At 45.8% G+C, this 18,587-nt stretch overlaps 1 protein-coding gene across 3 annotated transcripts in view; it reads left to right on the forward strand.

Moving 5' to 3' along the window:
* RASGRF2 (Ras protein specific guanine nucleotide releasing factor 2) overlaps positions 1-18,587 on the forward strand; it is a 128,045-nt gene that overhangs the window by 103,360 nt on the left and 6,098 nt on the right. For all 3 annotated transcript variants that reach the window (XM_050987267.1, XM_050987268.1, XM_050987269.1), the window contains exons 19-23: positions 7,802-7,914; positions 14,327-14,387; positions 14,868-14,971; positions 16,869-16,953; positions 17,948-18,145. In XM_050987267.1, the coding sequence (XP_050843224.1) occupies positions 7,802-7,914; positions 14,327-14,387; positions 14,868-14,971; positions 16,869-16,953; positions 17,948-18,145 (561 nt within the window). The remainder of the gene's footprint in view (positions 1-7,801; positions 7,915-14,326; positions 14,388-14,867; positions 14,972-16,868; positions 16,954-17,947; positions 18,146-18,587) is intronic.

Genomic DNA, 18,587 nt, shown 5'->3' on the forward strand with positions numbered 1-18,587 from the left:
CAAATGTGTAATTTTGATAGTTTTCCCTCTAACTGTTGTAATTTTGGTTTTGCTGCAAAAACTCCCAGCCCCAAATGAGCAATTTCTCTCTGTGCAGACAGTGTTCTCCTAGCAGTGTCCCAAGGTCTTTGTGGTCATCAGCAGCCCACACCACGACTAAAGGTGACCAACCACACACCCTCCCTTTTGGCAAAATGCCATGTCCTCATCACTGGCTGCAAAGAGAATCCTCAATGGCTGTGCAAGGTGTGTCCTTATTTCTGTCAGCTGGGAGATGGTGCTGCAGACCTGCCTCGGTGCTGCAGCTCCTGACCACTTCTGCAGCACAGCCTTGGTGCTCTCTGACTCACCAGGGCCTCAACTGCTGCCCTGATGCCTTGTGCACTGGGGCAGGACTCACACACAGACATCTGCTCCAGGGCTCTGGCAAGCATCATCCCACTTCACTGTTCCCTACCCTCCCTGCATCCTCTGGAGCCCTTTGGCTGGCTCAGCCTGCTGCTCAGCTGCGTGTAGGAACGTGGGTCAGGCTTAGTGCATGAACCAGGGAGGCAGGACTTAGCCAAACAAATGGTTCAGGGCCTCGTGTTTGCTCTCTTTGCTCTAGAAAATCCTTGGCTGGGGTTTGGAAGGTCTGTGCTGGGCTGTGCTTCCACTGCTTTGCAGCTGTGTCAAAACCACACTTGGGGATGGTTTAGTGTTGCTATATTTCTATTTTTTTAAACATTTCTCTAAGCATGGACAGCATTTAATGTAGAATTGTCTGTGAGTAGAAAACAGAATAATTAAAATTAATGAATCAGCCTATTCAGTGAGGATGGGCTTTCATAAAGTGGTTTTGTTATCTTGAAACTATTCTAAACAATTCTTTAAAAAGAATTAATTGCTCTTAAAACTTGGGTCATACACTACAGAAACCTCACTTACATTTCAAGTAAATGTACACGTGGTAGTGTCAGATCTGCAGCCCTTTGTGGAGGCCACAAGGAGCTAATGAATGTCCTGAGGAGCTGTAAGGCACAGATAAAATTTTGGGAACAAGCCATGCCCAGGTGAGGTGACACATACTCCCCTGTTTTTACCACCCTGAGCAAGAGCAGCCAAACCTGTGCTGCTCATCATCCAAAACCAGCACAACATGAACTGCATCTTTAGGAATTCCAGATTGTTTTGTTTACATTTCTGATCTTCTTATTCCATACCCCTCCTCTTTTTTCTCTTTTCTTTCATTCAGACACCCGCAAGGCAGCAAATTTTCCTTTTTGCCCTAAATAACAGCAGAATGCTCGTGTTTACATTTTGGTTTTTAAATGTGACTGAGAGGAGCAGAGCAGGATTCTCCTGCTGCAAACAATGAACACACAAGTGATGAGGCAGAGGATCCCAGGGAGCAGGAGCCTTGGTGGGGACAGAAAGGGCTCACGAGGATAAAACTCCCACTGGCTCCTGCAGAGGTGGAAAAATAGGAAGGCCAAAGGGGGCCAGGGGGAGAAAGTCTCAGTATGAGTTTCATCTTCTATGTGAGGTCTTGCAGCCTTGTTTTATTCAGCAATGCTTCCTTGCTTTTAATCTAAACACTTGTGCTGCAAAGCGAAGCTCCTTCAGCTCCGGTGGCAAGCAGACTGAAGTGGGGCTTGTCCAAGGAGGAAGCATTGGCCCCTCCAGTTCCCCCAGCTCTGAGGGGCAGCTGAGGGCTTGTTCCCAGTGCCCTCTCTGCAGATCTCAGCTGGAGCAGCACTCTCACAGCCTCCTGGCTGCCCAACAGTGTCCATTAGTCGCTGTCTTGGTATGGAGAGCCAGGTGTGTGCTAAGGGAGGCAGAAGCCTGCTGTGAAATGGAAAATGCAAACCCCCTCCCAATGAATGATTGTAATTTTGAAATTAAGGGGCTCTCAGGCAAAGATGTGGGAGCAGGAAGAACAGTTCTTTACTAGAACTGGGAAATTAACAACACAAATGCAATAGTACAAACTGAAAACTGCCCTGCCAGAGTCAGAGCATGCCCTGGCCCCCTGTGCTCAGGGTGGTGGCACAGTCCCATCCCAGGGGGCTCAGGGTGGTGGCACAGTCCCATCCCAGGGGGCTCAGGGTGGTGGCACAGTCCCATCCCAGGGGGGCTCAGGGTGGTGGCACAGTCCCATCCCAGGGTGGTGGCACAGTCCCATCCCAGGGGGGCTCAGCCCTCCTGCAGTGCCAGCTGTGGCTCTGCTGGAGCAGGGATCCTGCCCAAGGGGGGAGTTTTCCTCTGCAGCTCCAGGGCTGCTGGAGCTGGGCCTGCTCTCCCTCTGGGAATGCAGGGCAGCAGAAAGCTGCTCCTCTGGGAATGCAGGGGGCAGAGGCTGCTGGGCTGTTCCCAGCACCTCAGATTGGATCCAGGGAGGAATGCTTGGCTCCTGCCCTGGGTGGAGCATCTCCCATGGGATGGTGGGATTTGATCAGCCCTGCAGGGACACTCAGTGGCCATGGACAGAAGGTGATTAATGATGGATGGGCCATGGACAGCAGAGATCTCCTGGAGGGAGGATGGGCTGTGGGAGGGATAAAGAAACTGCCCCATGAACAGAGGAGAACTGCCCCAGCTCTGACAGGTGGGAATGGAACACACACATATCTTAAAACCCAGGACAGTCACGGGGTGACCACAAGGCCTGGGGGGAGGACCTCAGCTCATCTTTGGGAATAGAGGTCAGGATGTGTGCCTGATGCCTGCCCAGCCCCACTGCAGCTCGAGCTCTCGGCCATCCCCAGGGAGCTGTGGTGGGCTTCCAGCAGGAGCAGTGCCACTGGGAGTTACTGACAGCACCTGGAGACAGAGGGCTGTCTGGGAAAAGATTATTTCAGTTAGTTAAAAATTGTGTTGGCTCACAGGCCAACTCCATTTCTTTCCACTTACTTTGAATAAAAAAATAGATGGAAAATCCATTATATGAGCCCTACTTACCTCATATTAAATGGTATAAAGTAATGAATATTTGGTGATTTTATACTAAGGTAATTGTAGAAATATGAACAAACTACACTTCAGCCACACTTAGGAAGATGCACTGTATTTTGACTGTATTTCAAATTGATCCCAAGCTGCCTTGAATCAGTTTATTCCTTGAAGTAAGCCAGACTTATTTCAAGCTCAGGGATGAGTTTTCCTGAAAGCCAGTTATAACTCCATTTATCTCTGCCTTCCACCTGTGCCAGTGGTTTGTTGCATGTGAATTTACACAGATTTTGCTCAGCACAATTGTGTGTGGCAGGTGACGTGTGTTTTAATACTTCAAAATGAGATAGTGTATTGGAGGACTGCAGCAGTGAGTAACTTCACTGAGCTCTGATGGTGTTTGATGTGCTGTGCACAAGATTAAGACTCACTCCTCTGCTGCCATTGGAGTAATCACTTTCTTTCTTTTTGGCATGAGGACAGACACAGGAAAATTGTAAGGCAATCCCCATCTACTTACAAATACTCCAAATTCCTTGCAAAAAGTCTTCCAGTGGATCTCTCTCCCCTCCTGCTTCTTTCTTCCCTCCCTCTTGTTCTTTTGCAGTTCTACCCTACTCAAATATAAATCACGTTTCCTGTTTTATCTCAGTTTTACCTGTTTGGATAATTCAGTGTTCCCCACAATGTTTAGGTGCAGACTGTTTCCTCTCACTGAGGAACACATAAAGAAAGGGGAGAGGGAAAGCTGCTGGGGTTTCACTGAGCCCATGCCAAATCTTGAAAATACAATCTGTGTATAAACCACCAGTAAATCTACTGGTTTTAGTTTTAAAATGCATCTTAGCATGGTGAAGTTGTTTTTTTTATTTCCTTGCCTTCTTCTGTCCCTGCTGCACTCTCTTTTCTTCTGGCCAGTGATTTCAAATCTGAGTAATACCCACAAACCTTTAGGCTACTGTAGACTCTAAAGTGTGTTAGAGGTATGTGACCCTCTAATGAAGAACTGAACCACTGTCAGATTGAAATCTGCTGCTGAGAAATTGAGGGAATCCTGTCTGACCAACTGTACTCCTTCTCTGATATGTAAATTAGAACTAGAAGTCAAAAAAGTGGTTTAAAATTATGTAGGGAGCTGTGATACACATCTGTCTAGGGCCATAAATAGCCACCTGCCTGTGGATCTAAGTGCCCTATAGTCTAAACAGATAAATATTCATGTGTGACACCCATAATACAACTAGAGAGAATCTGCATGTATTTAATGATATATATTAATATATATCATTATCTATATATAGATAATTATATATATTAATTTTTCAATTATACTTAAAAATGGTTGCTAAGTATTTTGGTGTTTGTATCATTCTTATGGTATAAACCTTTCAACCTTTCTCCACAAAATTAAGTGCATCTACATGTTTAAATGCAATATTTTGCCTGTTATTTTTTAAATGTATATGGCTCGTCACACTGGAATCTCACTTACATAATGGCCTTCACTAGAAAAAGAGATTAGTTTGTCATTTTTCTTCTGATTCCCACCTTTATTCATAGGGTTTTTTTCCCTCATCACACTATGAGAAACAGATTACATTACTTTTAAAAAGAAAACCAGAAATTTGAGTTTCCCCAGCAATTCCAGCACAACTTACGCAGATTACTCAGTAAAAAGGGTTTTAATGATAATGACCAAATTATTGATAATTCTCATTATTATAAGAATTAGCATGTAACCATGTACAAACTGAGAATGCTTTGGTTTGGCTGAATCTGATAATTACAGGAGAGGTTCTCCCATCCTATTTGCAAATGAAAGAACTTTGAAAATTCTAGACTTTTTTGGTCATAGGTGTGTTTGCAATAAAAGAAGTCATCCTGAGAGAAGATGTGTCGTAATGAAAAGAACCAGCCAGTTGTGGTTTGGCAGCTGTGCTTGGAGAGAAGCTGGTGGCCAGGATGACGTGATCTGCCCCAGGGTTTTACCCAGCAGTGCTGAATGAGGAGGGGGATGTGTCCCCTCCTGGACTCCGTTCTGCCCCTTTGGGATATTTCTGTAGCACAGGCTGCAGAGATACCATCCTCTTTCACACAGTGTCTGCCACTGAGGTACAGGGAAAAATCATTCATTACACTGGTTGCTTAGGCTTGGGCAGAATCAAGGTTTTTCCTTTCACTAAGTTTTTATAGTTTTATATTTCAAATTATTTTCTTTTTGAAACCACCAGAGTGCACAGTACTGTCTTGTAGTTTAGTTACATTCCTTGTGCTTTCTCTAATTAGTCCCATTTCCATACCCCAAATATATGAAAAGGCTCTCTTGCCTTTCCTTGCAAGCAGCCAAAACAGCTCCTAAGGGAGGCATTTCAGAGCGTGGCTACACAAAATGTGCTTTAGAAAGCAGAGTGCAGTGCCCTGCAATAATTCTCTCTTGGCTTTGAGCTGAATGTTTGATACCCCAGCTTCTTGTTCTCCAATACCCTCAAATATGGGTAAACATCTCCAGAAAAAGTAAGACACAGATATTAATTGGTTCCAGAGTATTAATTAGCTGAGGCCCAGGTGAGGAGACTCTGAAGGAGTGAGGAGGAGCTGCTGTAACAGGAGAGAAATGCCCAGGGCAGGTGGTGTCTGAGCACTGCTAGGAAAATCAACCCACAAACACCAGGGGTTTGTGTCCAAACAGCAGACAGAGGAGTCCTTTGCCTTTATTCCAACCCAGGCAGAGGCCATGGGCCATTCCCTGGTGTCTCTCACATTTCTGGAGGTGCAGCCTCCTTCTTATCCCAATTCCCAGCCACATTTCCCTTCTCTCTTTCCCCTTGGCTGAGGGACTGGAGAGGTTCAGACTTCCCACAACTCCTGATCCCAGAGATTCCCCTCTAATGTACAACCCTCCCTTTTAATGTTTAATTCTTACTGAATTTAGGGGGTTTTTCTTCCCCATTGTTTCTTTCATCTTTCAATGTCTAATTTCATTTCTCAGCCAACCCAAAGTTCATTTGTAAAAGCAAATCTCTTTTTGCATTGATCACTCAGTGAATCCTTCCCATTGTTTCTCTTCTCTCCCAGTGCTGGTTTTACCCACCAGCAGCCCCACAGCTGCTCTGCAAACACAAACCCACTGTTGCTCTGAGTGCTGACATTGGAGCAGTAACCTTTCTCAGAAATGCTGTGAGGGTGGCTGTGGCACCTCTGTCCTGTGATAAGCCCTCATTCCCCTCCTGCACTGATCCGTTCCCTCCCATTTCCAAATGAGGCTCCACCTAATGCCTCAGGTTTGGCTTTTCTATTTTTCCCATTTTGTGCTGCTTTAGTGTGTGAGCTTCACATCAGGGGATGGAGAGCTCTGTGCTCAGAGCAGGGAGACAAAACAATTCCTGCTCCAGCTGGGCACCAAGGACAAATGAGCCCAATCTCAGCCCAGGAGCACAAACCCCGTGGGCTGGAGAGAGAAAAACAAGGCTGGGACTGCCTGGGCTAAAGCTGGGCTGGGACAATGAACTGCAAGGTGGGAATGGAGCAGAGCTGATCCCAGGGAGAGACCCCGTGCCCGGCCGGGCATTTTGGGGCCATTTTGGGTCATCTTGGGTTCATTTTGGGGCCATTTTGGGTCATCTTGGGTGCAGCCCTGTGTGGGCTCTGCTGCTGCCCCAGGTGCATCCATGGAGGAGATCCTTGGAATCAATCCCTGCTTTTTTCTGGGACTCTGCCCAGCCTCTGCTCCAGGGCAGCCTTCCCGAGGCATCACACCTGTCTTGGTGGCTGTGGCAGTGCTCTGGTGCTCCCATGGGGTGTGCTCACCTGAGCTGGGTTCACCTGAGCTGTGCTCACCTGGGCTGGCTCTGCTGCTCCCAGAGGCACACATCTCCAGAGCCCTCACCACAGGAGGGGCTGGGGGGGTTTTGGGGAGCGAAACACCACGCTCTTGTGCCGAGGTGCCTAATCCATCCCATTTTCAGTAACCTGGTGCCTCCTGTTGCCATGGAAATGAGAGGGAGCTCTGCACACACGGGGTCCTGCTGGCAGGCAGCTGTGGGTTATCAGGGAGGATCTGTGATGCACCAGGCACCTGAAGGGTTGGGGTTTGCTTTCCTACCAAAATGCTATACAGCAGCTGAAGACAAGAATTTCTGGAGTCTACCCCAAGAGTTGCCTGTAACTTCCCACCTCAAAGCTTGTACATTCTGTGGCTGTAGATTGTCTAATACTGTCTGATTTCTCCAATGAGATAAGAGATCAGATAAGATCTGATCAGGGTGAGATCAGGTTGTGCATGTCCCTGAATCTCAGTCCTGTGCCAGGCATCAGTCTGCCCCAGGGGTAATTAAATGCTAAAGCTCTTCAGGGCCCTGCCCTGAATTATTTAGTGGATTTATTGGTTTGAGTACTCCACCAAAAGCAGAGCTTGCAGCAGGGTGGGTATGAGATAAGGAACACCAGAGGGGAGGCAGATGAGCAGAGAACCTCGAGGCAGCAGTGAGAGGAAGGGTCCTGTCCTGCTGGGCAGTGGTGCCAGAACTGCAATTAAACACAGAGAGGCTGGGATGTTGTGGGGCTTGGCCAGATGCAGGTGATAATTCAGGAAAGGAAGGTTCCCTGATCATCCTGTCTCCACACAGATGGCAAAGGTCAAAAAGGAGAGAAAATCACAGCCTTTGGCCATCCTACCTTTGTGGCCAGTTTACTTATGTACCACATCTTTATCTAAATGTTTTCAAATGCAGTGGTATGACAAAAACAAACAAAAAAAACCTAATCCAAACCTAACAGAAAAAGAGAGGGCAAACCAATTAAAGTATAATTTTCCAGATTTTTGTTCGATACTGTTAAGACTAAAGGCAGTAAAACATTTTTTCATTTTCAGGATTTTGAGCTGAACAACGAGCTGAAAATGAATGTTTTAAATTTGCTGGAGGAAGTTTTGAGAGACCCTGACCTTCTGCCACAAGAAAGGAAAGCCACTGCAAACATACTGAGGTAAATGCATTTCTAATTATTTCACAAGTTATCTGTAGCACAGAGGGAGACAGACTGTGTACGATAGAATTCACAGGGTTGGGTTTCCCTCCAGAGTATTTAATGTTGAAGGATTGCTAAGTGTTTTATGAGCCATAAAGCAGAGCCTGTTTAAAGTTTCATTCATAAAAATACCTGTGTTGGAAAGCTTTGCTGCAGAACAGCTGGCAGCCATGAGTGCAGCCCTCAAGGATGAGTGAAAACAGCTCTGTCTGCAAAGTGTGAGTATTTTACAGCCTCTGGTTCCAAGTCCATTGTTCCACAATCCTGATGAGCAGTAAACATTTAAATTAGCTGAAACATCTGTAGACTTAGGAGTGATTAAAATAAAACACCATGAAAAACACAGATCTATCTATGGACATTAATGTAAGTATTCTGCAGGTAAACCAATAAGTGTGCAATAAATTGAGTATGCCTGAGTTTTCTAAGACCACTTGATAGGTTTCCAACAGATATATGAAAAAAAAAGGCCTGAAAAAATCACTTGTGAGGACAAAGATCAAACAAAATATAAAAATCACAGATAAATTCTTATTAAAAGCACCTTTCTTCTTACATAAACAAGATAATCCTCCTTTTAATAATACTGTGTATGCTGCTATTCCAAGTAAAAAGATTGTTTTTTGTTTCTTTGGAAGAGACAGCAAGTCAAAAGAGCAAGAAGAATGAGGATGATGTGGGTTTTGATAATGTGAGTGACACCAAAGGCTGTACTCACAGTGGGTAAAATTACCCTAAAACTTTCAGCTTCCTAAGGAAATGTTTCAAAACAAGCCTGGTCTGCTCCTGGGAGAGTAATAGATTTATGGGCCTTTACCATACAACAATTTCTTGTACCCAGTTTCAAAGGAGCCCATTTCCACTAGAAGTTGCATCCAAAAATGGACTTTTATATTTATGTGTAAACAATGAATTGTCTCCATTTGCTTCCTTTCACTGCTGTTCTAAGAAATGTTTGTTATTGTTTGCCCTCTCTCCCCTCCTAGAACTGATTACTGAGTACCTGAGCACAGTGTCTGATACACCACTGAATACAGTTCATCAGATTTTTTTCCATTCTTACAAATTTTTAAAAAATTCAGACTCAATTTTTGACCATTCTCTAAATTTATTTTTTTCCAAAGAAAAAAAAAGGAAAAAAAAAGAAAAAAAAAAAAAAAAGGAAAAGGAGTTTTTTTCTTTTAGCCTTGGCTAAAAACTCCTTTATTGCTTTCCAAGGCTGGCAGTACTGCTAAACATATGTGGTTGCTGGACAACTTGATGTGAGCTATTTCCATCCTGCTTCTATGTGAATTACATTTCAAAACAATTTCTCACCCTTTCACTGGAAGGGGGAGGTGCTCAGATCACCTCTGGGAAATGTCTGGATATTAAGAGTGATTTCCAGAGTTTAACAAAACACTGTAATTGCTGCAGGAGACACAGGCTCTCAGCAAGGCTATGTAGCTAATTGAGTGATCAGTTATAGGATATAAAGAATAATCTTACAGGATATAATAAGGATATAATAATCCTTATAAGAGAAAAGGAATAACCAGCAGCTGCTTATGTGCAACTTTATCTGGAATACTCACACAGGAGTTCCTTTGCTCTTCCACAGTCCTTAATTTTCATTGCACATTCTTCAAATAGAAATATTTATAAGCTTTAAAAATAAGCTTTATTGCTGGTGGGAGCAGGGACCTGCTGTCCTGTGGAGACTGAGCCCTCAGTCCTGGGGCATCCAGGGGTCCCTCTGCTCCTCAGCCGGGTGGTGGACTCAGAGGCAGAGGCAGCTGCTCTTTGACAACTCCCCTTGGCAATAATCAGGATATGAATTGGGGGAACAGCTGCTGTCAGGGGGTTTAGCTTTCCTGGCAGGTTGCAAACATCCTTGTACAATTCTGGAGCTGATTTCTGGAGGAACAGAAACAGAGTCAGGAGAGGTGGCACTGACCTGCCTGTGTCTGTGGGGTCCGGCTGTTTGTCTCTGTCCCCACTCACGCTCAGGATGGTTCTGGCAGGCTGTGTCTCAAAGGATGAGTCTGGACTCCAGGGTTTTTGGTCTTCAGAATTGTTTAAAATATCTTATCTGTAAAGTCCCTTCTCTGCCCGACTGGGATCTGACCAGCAGGGCAGCCAAAGGCACTCTGACGACCCCCAAGGCGGGCACATCTTTTATAACAAAAACTAAAAATATCATATTTACCTTTTATCCTCAATACCTGTCACCCTCGTCACCCAGTGCACCCTCACCCCAGACCAATCCCCAAGTGCCAACACCACAGCAGATGGATGACAAGAAGAAGAAAGAAGAGTCTTGTGACCTGCCTTGTTTCCTCCATCTTGTCTCCATAACCCCCCTGCACTAAAACCCCAAAATCTGGGATTTACCCTATAACTACGTTTTTCCCTTCACCATTCACACCCCAGTGATTCCCACAGGTTCCATCTCCCCATGCACAGGTGGCACATCCCTAGATGGATCAAAATCCACCCACCAAGTGCTTCTGGCAGCATTCCAAGGCCCCCGAGCCCCCCAAGGGTTCTCTCGGTAGCTCTGGACATCAGGAGTGATGGGCTGAGCTCCCACATGTGTCCTCTCTGATAGCACAACTGCAGGAGCCCAGAGGGCAGACAGGTTTCCAGGGCCAGAGGAACACAGCTTTTTCTACATTTCCCCTGAAAGCAGAGGTGCTGCTGTGGTGCAGGAGGAGGGTGTGATGGTGTGGGGTTTGCTCTGTGCCCCGTGGTGCCCTGGCTGGTTCAGGAGGTCAGGCCAGGACTGAACCTGCTCTGCCCCAGACTGGAGAGCTCTGGCTGTTTGTTGTCTGCAGGGATCTCTGTTTGCTGCAGAACCAGCTGCTGCTGACCCAGAACTGCTCAGCTTTGGGACAAGGCTCCCCTGAGCCACCCTGGAGGGGCTCCACGTCCTGCAGAGTCCATCCCACAGCATCTCTCCCTCTTCTGCAGCACACTGGGGATCCTCTGTCAGGTTACAGCCGCTCTTCTGAGCCTGGAGAGAGGGTCTGCAGTGGAAAAAAATATTTCCTGAGTTCCTTCAGCATCCCATAGGCCCTCAGGGCCATTATGAGTGGTTTGCATTACCAAGGAGCCCTGTGGTGTCACCCTGGGCATGCCTGAAGCACCAAACCACAAAACAAAGGTCAGGCAGGGAATGCAGCACTCCTGCCAGTCTCTCCCTGTCACAGAGGAGATCCTTCCACCAAAATTCTCTCAATTTAGGCATCCTGGCTCTTTCTGCATGGACAATGGCAGAACCGAGGCAAGGACTTGTTGTGAATCCCCCTGGATATCCTAAAGACATCCAAGGTCTGTCCCCTTGCAGAATGTCCCAGGGTTTGTGTTCCTCTCCTGGTCCTGTTCAGGGTCTGGCTTGGAGAAAAGCTGTTCAGCCTGTGCCCTGCTCCTTGGAGAGATGTCGTCCTTCTCAATTGAGACCTGTCATCTAATTCTGCTCAGAGGGGAAATACAAATTACCTGGGACTGAAGGGCCTTTTTTTACTCTTGTTACAAATATTTAGAAACCAATTTGTTTGAAGCTCTCTGACAGCATGCTTTTCATGAGCAACACAGATCTGTGGCAACTGGAAGATTTGGTGAAACTTTCATTCAAAAGGTTTCTCTGGAATGGGTTGAAAATGAGAAGAAGGGGTAATCCAGTTGATGTGTCCTTCATCAAAATAGTCACTCACCCACAAGTGAGTGCTGGAAAATTCTGTTGTTCTGCAGAGGTGCTTGCTGCAGGCATTTTGTCTAAAACATGTATTCTATCAGAATTCTGGGTTGCCTGTCAGCTGTCACTGTAGGCCCTGGCTTTCCCACATCTCAGTTTTTGTAGTCTACTCTTTAGTCTGAAAGGCTGACAAATGCAGAATGGGCTTAGGACAAGCATTTCATGTAAAAAATTCCATTTCAAACATTCATGAAAAAATGTTCATGCTTTCTGAGTCTTAACTGGTATTTTCTATGTCTTCCTAAAGGATATTGTGTAAAAATATGTCTTTTTACAAACTGCCCCAGGCTTTGCAGGCATGGACATCCTTGGAAAATCCAGTTAGCAGAGATCAGAGAAGCAGGAAAGGTTGGTTTGTGTTCCAAAGATCCATCAGGGTCAGCTCTAGGAAAGGCTCTGTTTGGAATATGAATGACAAGGAAAATGTTGATGGGAGATGCTGAGCTGCTTCATGCCTTGAGTCATCAAACAAAGCAGCTGGTATTTCTTGCTTGATGGGATTTCTGCTGTGTGGACTGACAGGGCTTCTCTTCAGGGTAAAAATGCTTTTTTAAATTCAGTATCTGTTCTGAAAGCTAGGCAAACCTCCCAATGTACATTTTGCTTGAGATTTTATCAGCCTGATTTACTACCCCTGGAAATGTAGATAAATTTCACTGATAATGGAGCAGGAAGGTGTAAGTTCAGAGTGACCATCAGTGAACAACATTGATAGATAATTCTGTCTGCAGAAAAACAAGTTGCTTCCAGAAACAGCTCCTCCTTCTTCTTCTTCTTCAGACTAAACATTAATGAAATTGAGGGATATGCAGATGCCAAAATGTGATGGATGAAATATTTTTCTGCCGTGTATGATCTCACTAAACAACACATTTCAGGCTCTCTAACTTGCCCTAGCATTTAAATATTTTTAATATGCTTTATATACCACAAAGAAAGGACGAGGCACATGCTTAATACTTTCAAGTACAAAATAATTTTAATATTTGACCTGGTCAGGCATGAGGAGTAGTGAGAGAGAGAAAGAGAGAATCGTAACTGGTGATTCTAAGATTTAGAAAGGTATTTCTTTCATATTTTCTTCCTAAATTTCTGAAGATACTGGAGGAGTCATCCTGTTCAGTCCTCCCCAAGGGTGATACTGCTCAGGAGAGCCCCTCTGTGCCTTTGCTATCTCCTGTCACTCTTTCCACAAGGATCTGCTTCTTCCCAGCTCCCAGGAGCTCTGCAGGGAGGGCAGTGGGAGCTGTCCAAGCAGGGCTGGGCAGCCCACTGAGAGTCCTCAGTCCTCTGCTGAAGCTGGGTTCCCAAGGCTGACAACAGCCCAGGCTCAGGTGGAAGCTGCTGTTGATGCTGTCAAAAATTTACCATTATCCAGTCTCCAGATCTGTTGTCCTCTGCAGATTTCACTGTAGAATATTTATGGATAAAAGGAGAGTTGGTTTTGGTTTTTTTTCGTGAGACCACTGTGCTAGGAAAAAAGCATCTGTTTAGTATGACAGATTGAAAGTCTCCATAAAACATGAGATGTCATGGTAGAGAGTACCAGGAGGCAAAGATTAAAGTTAACTGCTTTCAGTTTTTTCAGAATCCCATGTTTCATACTTTATTTCATATGAAGCAAATACAAAAATTTCTGTATCGAAGGCGAGAACCTGACCCCACAGAAACAAAACATAACATGAAGTTTTATTTAAGTAACTCAGATTTTACAGGATTGATGAGAACTGCTGGGGCAGAGGCACGGGGCCTGTGTGGTTTTCATTGCCAGAGGCTGTTGTTGCCCCAGGATGAACAACACCTTCCTGCAGGCCCCCAGGCAAGAGCAGCAGCACAAAATAAGCTGCTCTGCGGGACAGATTGGCAGGCTATTTACAGGGACTGAGGCTGCACTCCTTGTTATCCTGCAAGAAGCTTAGGGTTCTCCTGCAGAGGTAAACACGCCTCGCCCTGCAGGCAGGAGGTGTTTCCAGCCCTTATGGGGAAAAAAAAGAAAAAAAAAAAGTGTCCTTTCTGACAGCCTTTTGCATTCTGACCTATGTTCCTCCTCCCTAAATCTTCTCACTCCTCTATTACGTAAATCCAATGTTGTCAAGGCTTCTTTGTGTCTGTAATTTCCACATGAAAGGGTAAGATCCTGTAATTATGTGCCAATATGCTACATCAGGGTAGATATTTGATCAATACTTTCTTTTGCCTAGGTAATTTTTGACCCATTACTCTGAAATAACAATCACAGGTTTAAGTAGCGGATTTGGAAACATTCATTAAGACTTTTATTACTTATAGGAAAGCATGTCCTTGCTGCATGGAAAGCTGCATTTTGCTGTCCATTTCCACACACTGAGCTCAGTGTCGGGCACTGAACAGGACAAATTCCAGCATTCATTAGCTGAGGGATCTTAAACCTCCATGGAAGTATTTCATCTTACATGTCTGATGCTGTAATAGTTTACACATCTTCACTTAAAGCAAGACATGACTTCTTAGGTTACAGGTTTTTTTCCCTTTATCTCTTCAATTGTAGATTTAGGATTTATTTTAAATAAACCATTTTGCTGATCTATGATAAGGTTTAGTCATCACCGTGAACAATTATATTTATATAGGATGATCTGCCACGTTATTTTTCAGGACTCTTTCTCAGGATGATCAAGATGATAACCATTTGAAAATAGAGGATATCATTCAGATGGTAAGTTCATCTTGAGGGTTAAACAAATACTTCAAGAGAAATGTTGTGTGTTTGTGTCAATAAAATTTACCACAACTGCAACTTGTAAAGTATTTCTGGATAGATATACTGTTTTTATACCAGGAATGTCAATTTCAGTTTACAGATAGTAAGAATTTGGAGCCCCTATCAAAAAATGAACACATCAAAACTTTAGTATTTGGATAAAATCTCAAGGTTTAAAAAAGGGGGAAGATAATAATATATATGAAAATACAAGTGCAGAATATGCAGAGTTTAATACTCAGAGTTTTCATACTCCTGAGCTGGTGTGTGCCTGTTTTATGAATTTCCAGCCGGGTGTTTGTGTTGTCTGTGACTGTTGTTAATCCTCATTTCTCCTGATCCCCAAGTGAATTACAGCCCACTGAGGGCTCCCAGGCAGCTGCTCGTGCCCTGTGGCCCAAGGAGAGACCCCTCAGAATTGTCCTTGCTTTGCAGCCAGACTGCCCCAAGCCCGAGTGCTTCGAGACGCTGTCGGCCATGGAGCTGGCGGAGCAGATCACCCTGCTGGACCACGTCGTGTTCCGCAGCATCCCCTACGAGTGAGCACCTGGGGGTGGCCTTTGGATAACTCCCTGCCCTTTGCCCAGGCCTCTGGCAGCAGGCAGCAGCTTTATGGAGGTGCCCAGCACCCCAAAAGCCACTCTTGTTCACAAGGTCCTTAATAATGGCTGGTTCGGTCTATTGGAGGATGAATGGTTATTTAATAGAATGTCTTGGTGTGGACAGGCAGGTGTCTGCTGAGGAGGGCTGGAGCCTCCCCTGAAATGGAAAATCCAAACCCCCTCCCAATGAATTATTGTAATTTTGAAATTAAGGGGCTCTCAGGCAAAGATATGGGAGCAGGAATTACAAATCTTTAACAGAAGAATTAAAAATATAAATGCAATAGTACAAGAAAACAAAACAAACCACTGCCAGAGTGAGAGCAGGCCTTGGCATACTGTGTGTCAGGCTGGTGGCACAGTCCCATCCCAGGGGGCTCAGGGTGGTGGCACAGTCCCATCCCAGGGGGCTCAGGGTGGTGGCACAGTCCCATCCCAGGGGGGCTCAGGGTGGTGGCACAGTCCCATCCCAGGGGGGCTCAGGGTGGTGGCACAGTCCCATCCCAGGGGGGCTCAGCCCTCCTGCAGTGCCAGCTGTGGCTCTGCTGGAGCAGGGATCCTGCCCAAGGGGGGAGTTTTCCTCTGCAGCTCCAGGGCTGCTGGAGATGGGCCTGCTCTCCCTCTGGGAATGCAGGGCAGCAGAAAGCTGCTCCTCTGGGAATGCAGGGGGCAGAGGCTGCTGGGGTGTCCCAAAGCTCAGATTGGATCCAGGTAGGAATGCTTGGCTCCTGCCCTGGGTGGAGCATCTCCCATGGGAGGGTGGGATTTGATCAGCCCTGCAGGGACACTCAGTGGCCATGGACAGAAGGTGATTAATGATGGATGGGCCATGGACAGCAGAGATCTCCTGGAGGGAGGATGGGCTGTGGGAAGGATAAAGAAACTGCCCCATGAACAGAGGAGAACTGCCCCACCACTAACACATGGAAATAGAATACACACCTAGCTAAACATGAGACATAGACAGAAAACTAACAGATGAAAGACTTAAAACAAGCTAATAGTACACAGGAATAGGGACTAAAAGAAAAACTACCAATACATATACACAGCATAAGGTTAAAGGTACCTATTAATGTTACAGCTAGTGAAGAAATAATTCAATTTAGGATTCAATGCCTCTTCCCATCCAGTTGTTGGTGGGGCACACATTGAGATTCTTTCCCTCAATCCCCAGGGAAGTATCCATGGAATCTGTGTCCAAACTCCAGGGAAAAGTCCCAAAGGCTTTCAGGGTGTAGGAGGCTTCTTCCTCTGTGGTAACTTGGGTGTCTTTTACAGTTTGTGAAAGAGTCAGGAATATTTCTTTGATCTCTTCCCACATCTGCTCTGCAGAGTGAGATGTTGATTCTGAGCTGGGGCCTGAGCCCTTTTGGTGCTGGAGATGATGCCTTTGGGCCTTGCAGCCTGGGTTATCTCTTCATGTCTGCACCCAGTGTCTGTGGTAGGGAGGGGAGGACAGTCCTGGCACAGAGTGTCCTTGGGGGGCCAGTGGCCACCAGGCTGGGGTGGCCACAACCCCCCCAGCTCAGCTTCTGACAAAAGGATTTGCACACATGCAAGGATAATGTGGTCCAAATAGGGTCACAGTGCCTCAAATTAGGATGAGGTGACATGGGAGAGGGGATTAAGAGAAAAATAAGTCTTCTTTACACTGTTTACCATTTCAGTCACCATTAATAATGGTACAGTGAGATGCTGGAATTAGTGTAAAGCTGTGTTATTAGCTTCCAGCAAATTGAGGTATCTTTGAAATCTTATGCTGTTACAGACAGACTCTGTATTGTGTTTATGAAGATTTTGTTTGCTGTTTTTTTCTCCCATCCATGTCTAGAGAGTTCCTTGGGCAGGGCTGGATGAAGGTGGATAAAAATGAGAGAACGCCCTATATTATGAAAACTAGTCAACATTTTAATGATGTAAGTACTCTCAAATACAGACTTGCTTTCTAGGAACCCCGTGGACTGCCTCTGACCTCTGGAACAGAAATACTGGGTTGTATTGCAGTGTGATGTGATGTGTTATCTGTTAGTGACTGAAAGCTGCAGCCTCTTTGTAATTAACAATTTAAATCAACGCAGATGAAGATTCTCATTTTCAATAATTTGTACTCAGTATTTTAGTGGCAATTTAAGAGAGTAGAACATTTTAAACTGTAGCACAGTGCCTTTCAGCCTGCTGACGAAACTTCAATTTCTCCAGAGAAATATAACACCAATCCTGTTTAATGCCTTTGTATCCCTACACGTCTTTCTCCTTTATAATTTTACTGGGAGATGTCCCAATCAGGTTTAGTGGTGATGGCTTGGAGACCTTCCCATTGCATCCCCAATCCTTCTTTCCTGTCCCCATCCCCTCCACTGCCCCGAGCTCTGTTTCCAATGTCATTTCCCTGGGTTTATGAGTCACAGAATTCACAGAATGACCAGGTTGGAAGAGACCCTCAAAATTATCGAGTCCAACCCAGCCCCAACCCCTCAACTAAACCCTGGCACCCAGTGCCACATCCAGGCTTTGTTAAACACCCCCAGGGATGGGGACTCCACCACCTCCCTGGGCAGAACATTCCAAAACTTTATCACCTTTCTGTAAAAACCTTTTCCTGCTATCCAGCCTGTATTTCCCTTGGTGCTGCTGGAGGCTGTGAGCTCTGGTTCTGTCAGTGCTGCTGCAGACAGAGCCCAGCCCCAGCTGAGCACAGGCACCTTTCAGGACCTGTGAGAGTGATGGGGGCAGCCCTGAGTCTCCTTTTCTCCAGGCTGAGCCCCCCAGCTCCCCCAGGGGTTTGTGTTCCCAGAGCCATCATTTCTGTCCCGCTCAGCTGGGGCTTCCCTGCCTTGCCCGTTAATTCCTGACACCTTAGGAGGGATTGTGCTCCACTCCCTGAGCCCCTGCCTCTCTCTCCGTGGCCAGATGAGCAACCTGGTGGCCTCTCAGATCATGAGCTACGCGGACGTGCCCTCGCGGGCCAGCGCCATCGAGAAGTGGGTGGCGGTGGCCGACATCTGCCGCTGCCTGCACAACTACAACGGCGTGCTGGAGATCACCTCGGCCCTCAACAGGAGTGCCATCTACAGGCTCAAGAAAACCTGGGCCAAGGTGTCCAAGCAGGTGAGAGGGACACGGCCACGGCCGGCTCGTGCGTTTGCTGGGAGCCCCGTTGTTGGAAGGAGTGATGGGTCTGACTCCATGCTCTCAGAAGGCTAATTTATTGTTTTATAATACTGCATTATAGTAAAGAATACTCTACTAAACTACACTAAAGAACACAGAAAGCGTCCTTACAGAAGGCTAAAAAGACAATAATGACAACTTGTGACTCTCTCCAGAGTCCTGACACAGCCTGACCCTGACTGGCCAAAGAGTCAAAAACAATTCACACGAAACCAATGAAACCCCCACCTGTTGGTGAACAATGTCCAAACACAATGGTCCAAAGCAGCAAAACACGGCAGAAGCAAATCAGAATGAATATTGTTTTCATTTTTCTCTGAGGCTTATCAGCTTCCCAGAAGGAAGATCCTGGGCCAAGAGATTTCTCAGGAAATAAGGC

Source organism: Serinus canaria, chromosome Z, assembly GCF_022539315.1.
Source record: "Serinus canaria isolate serCan28SL12 chromosome Z, serCan2020, whole genome shotgun sequence".
Lineage (NCBI taxonomy): Eukaryota > Metazoa > Chordata > Aves > Passeriformes > Fringillidae > Serinus > Serinus canaria.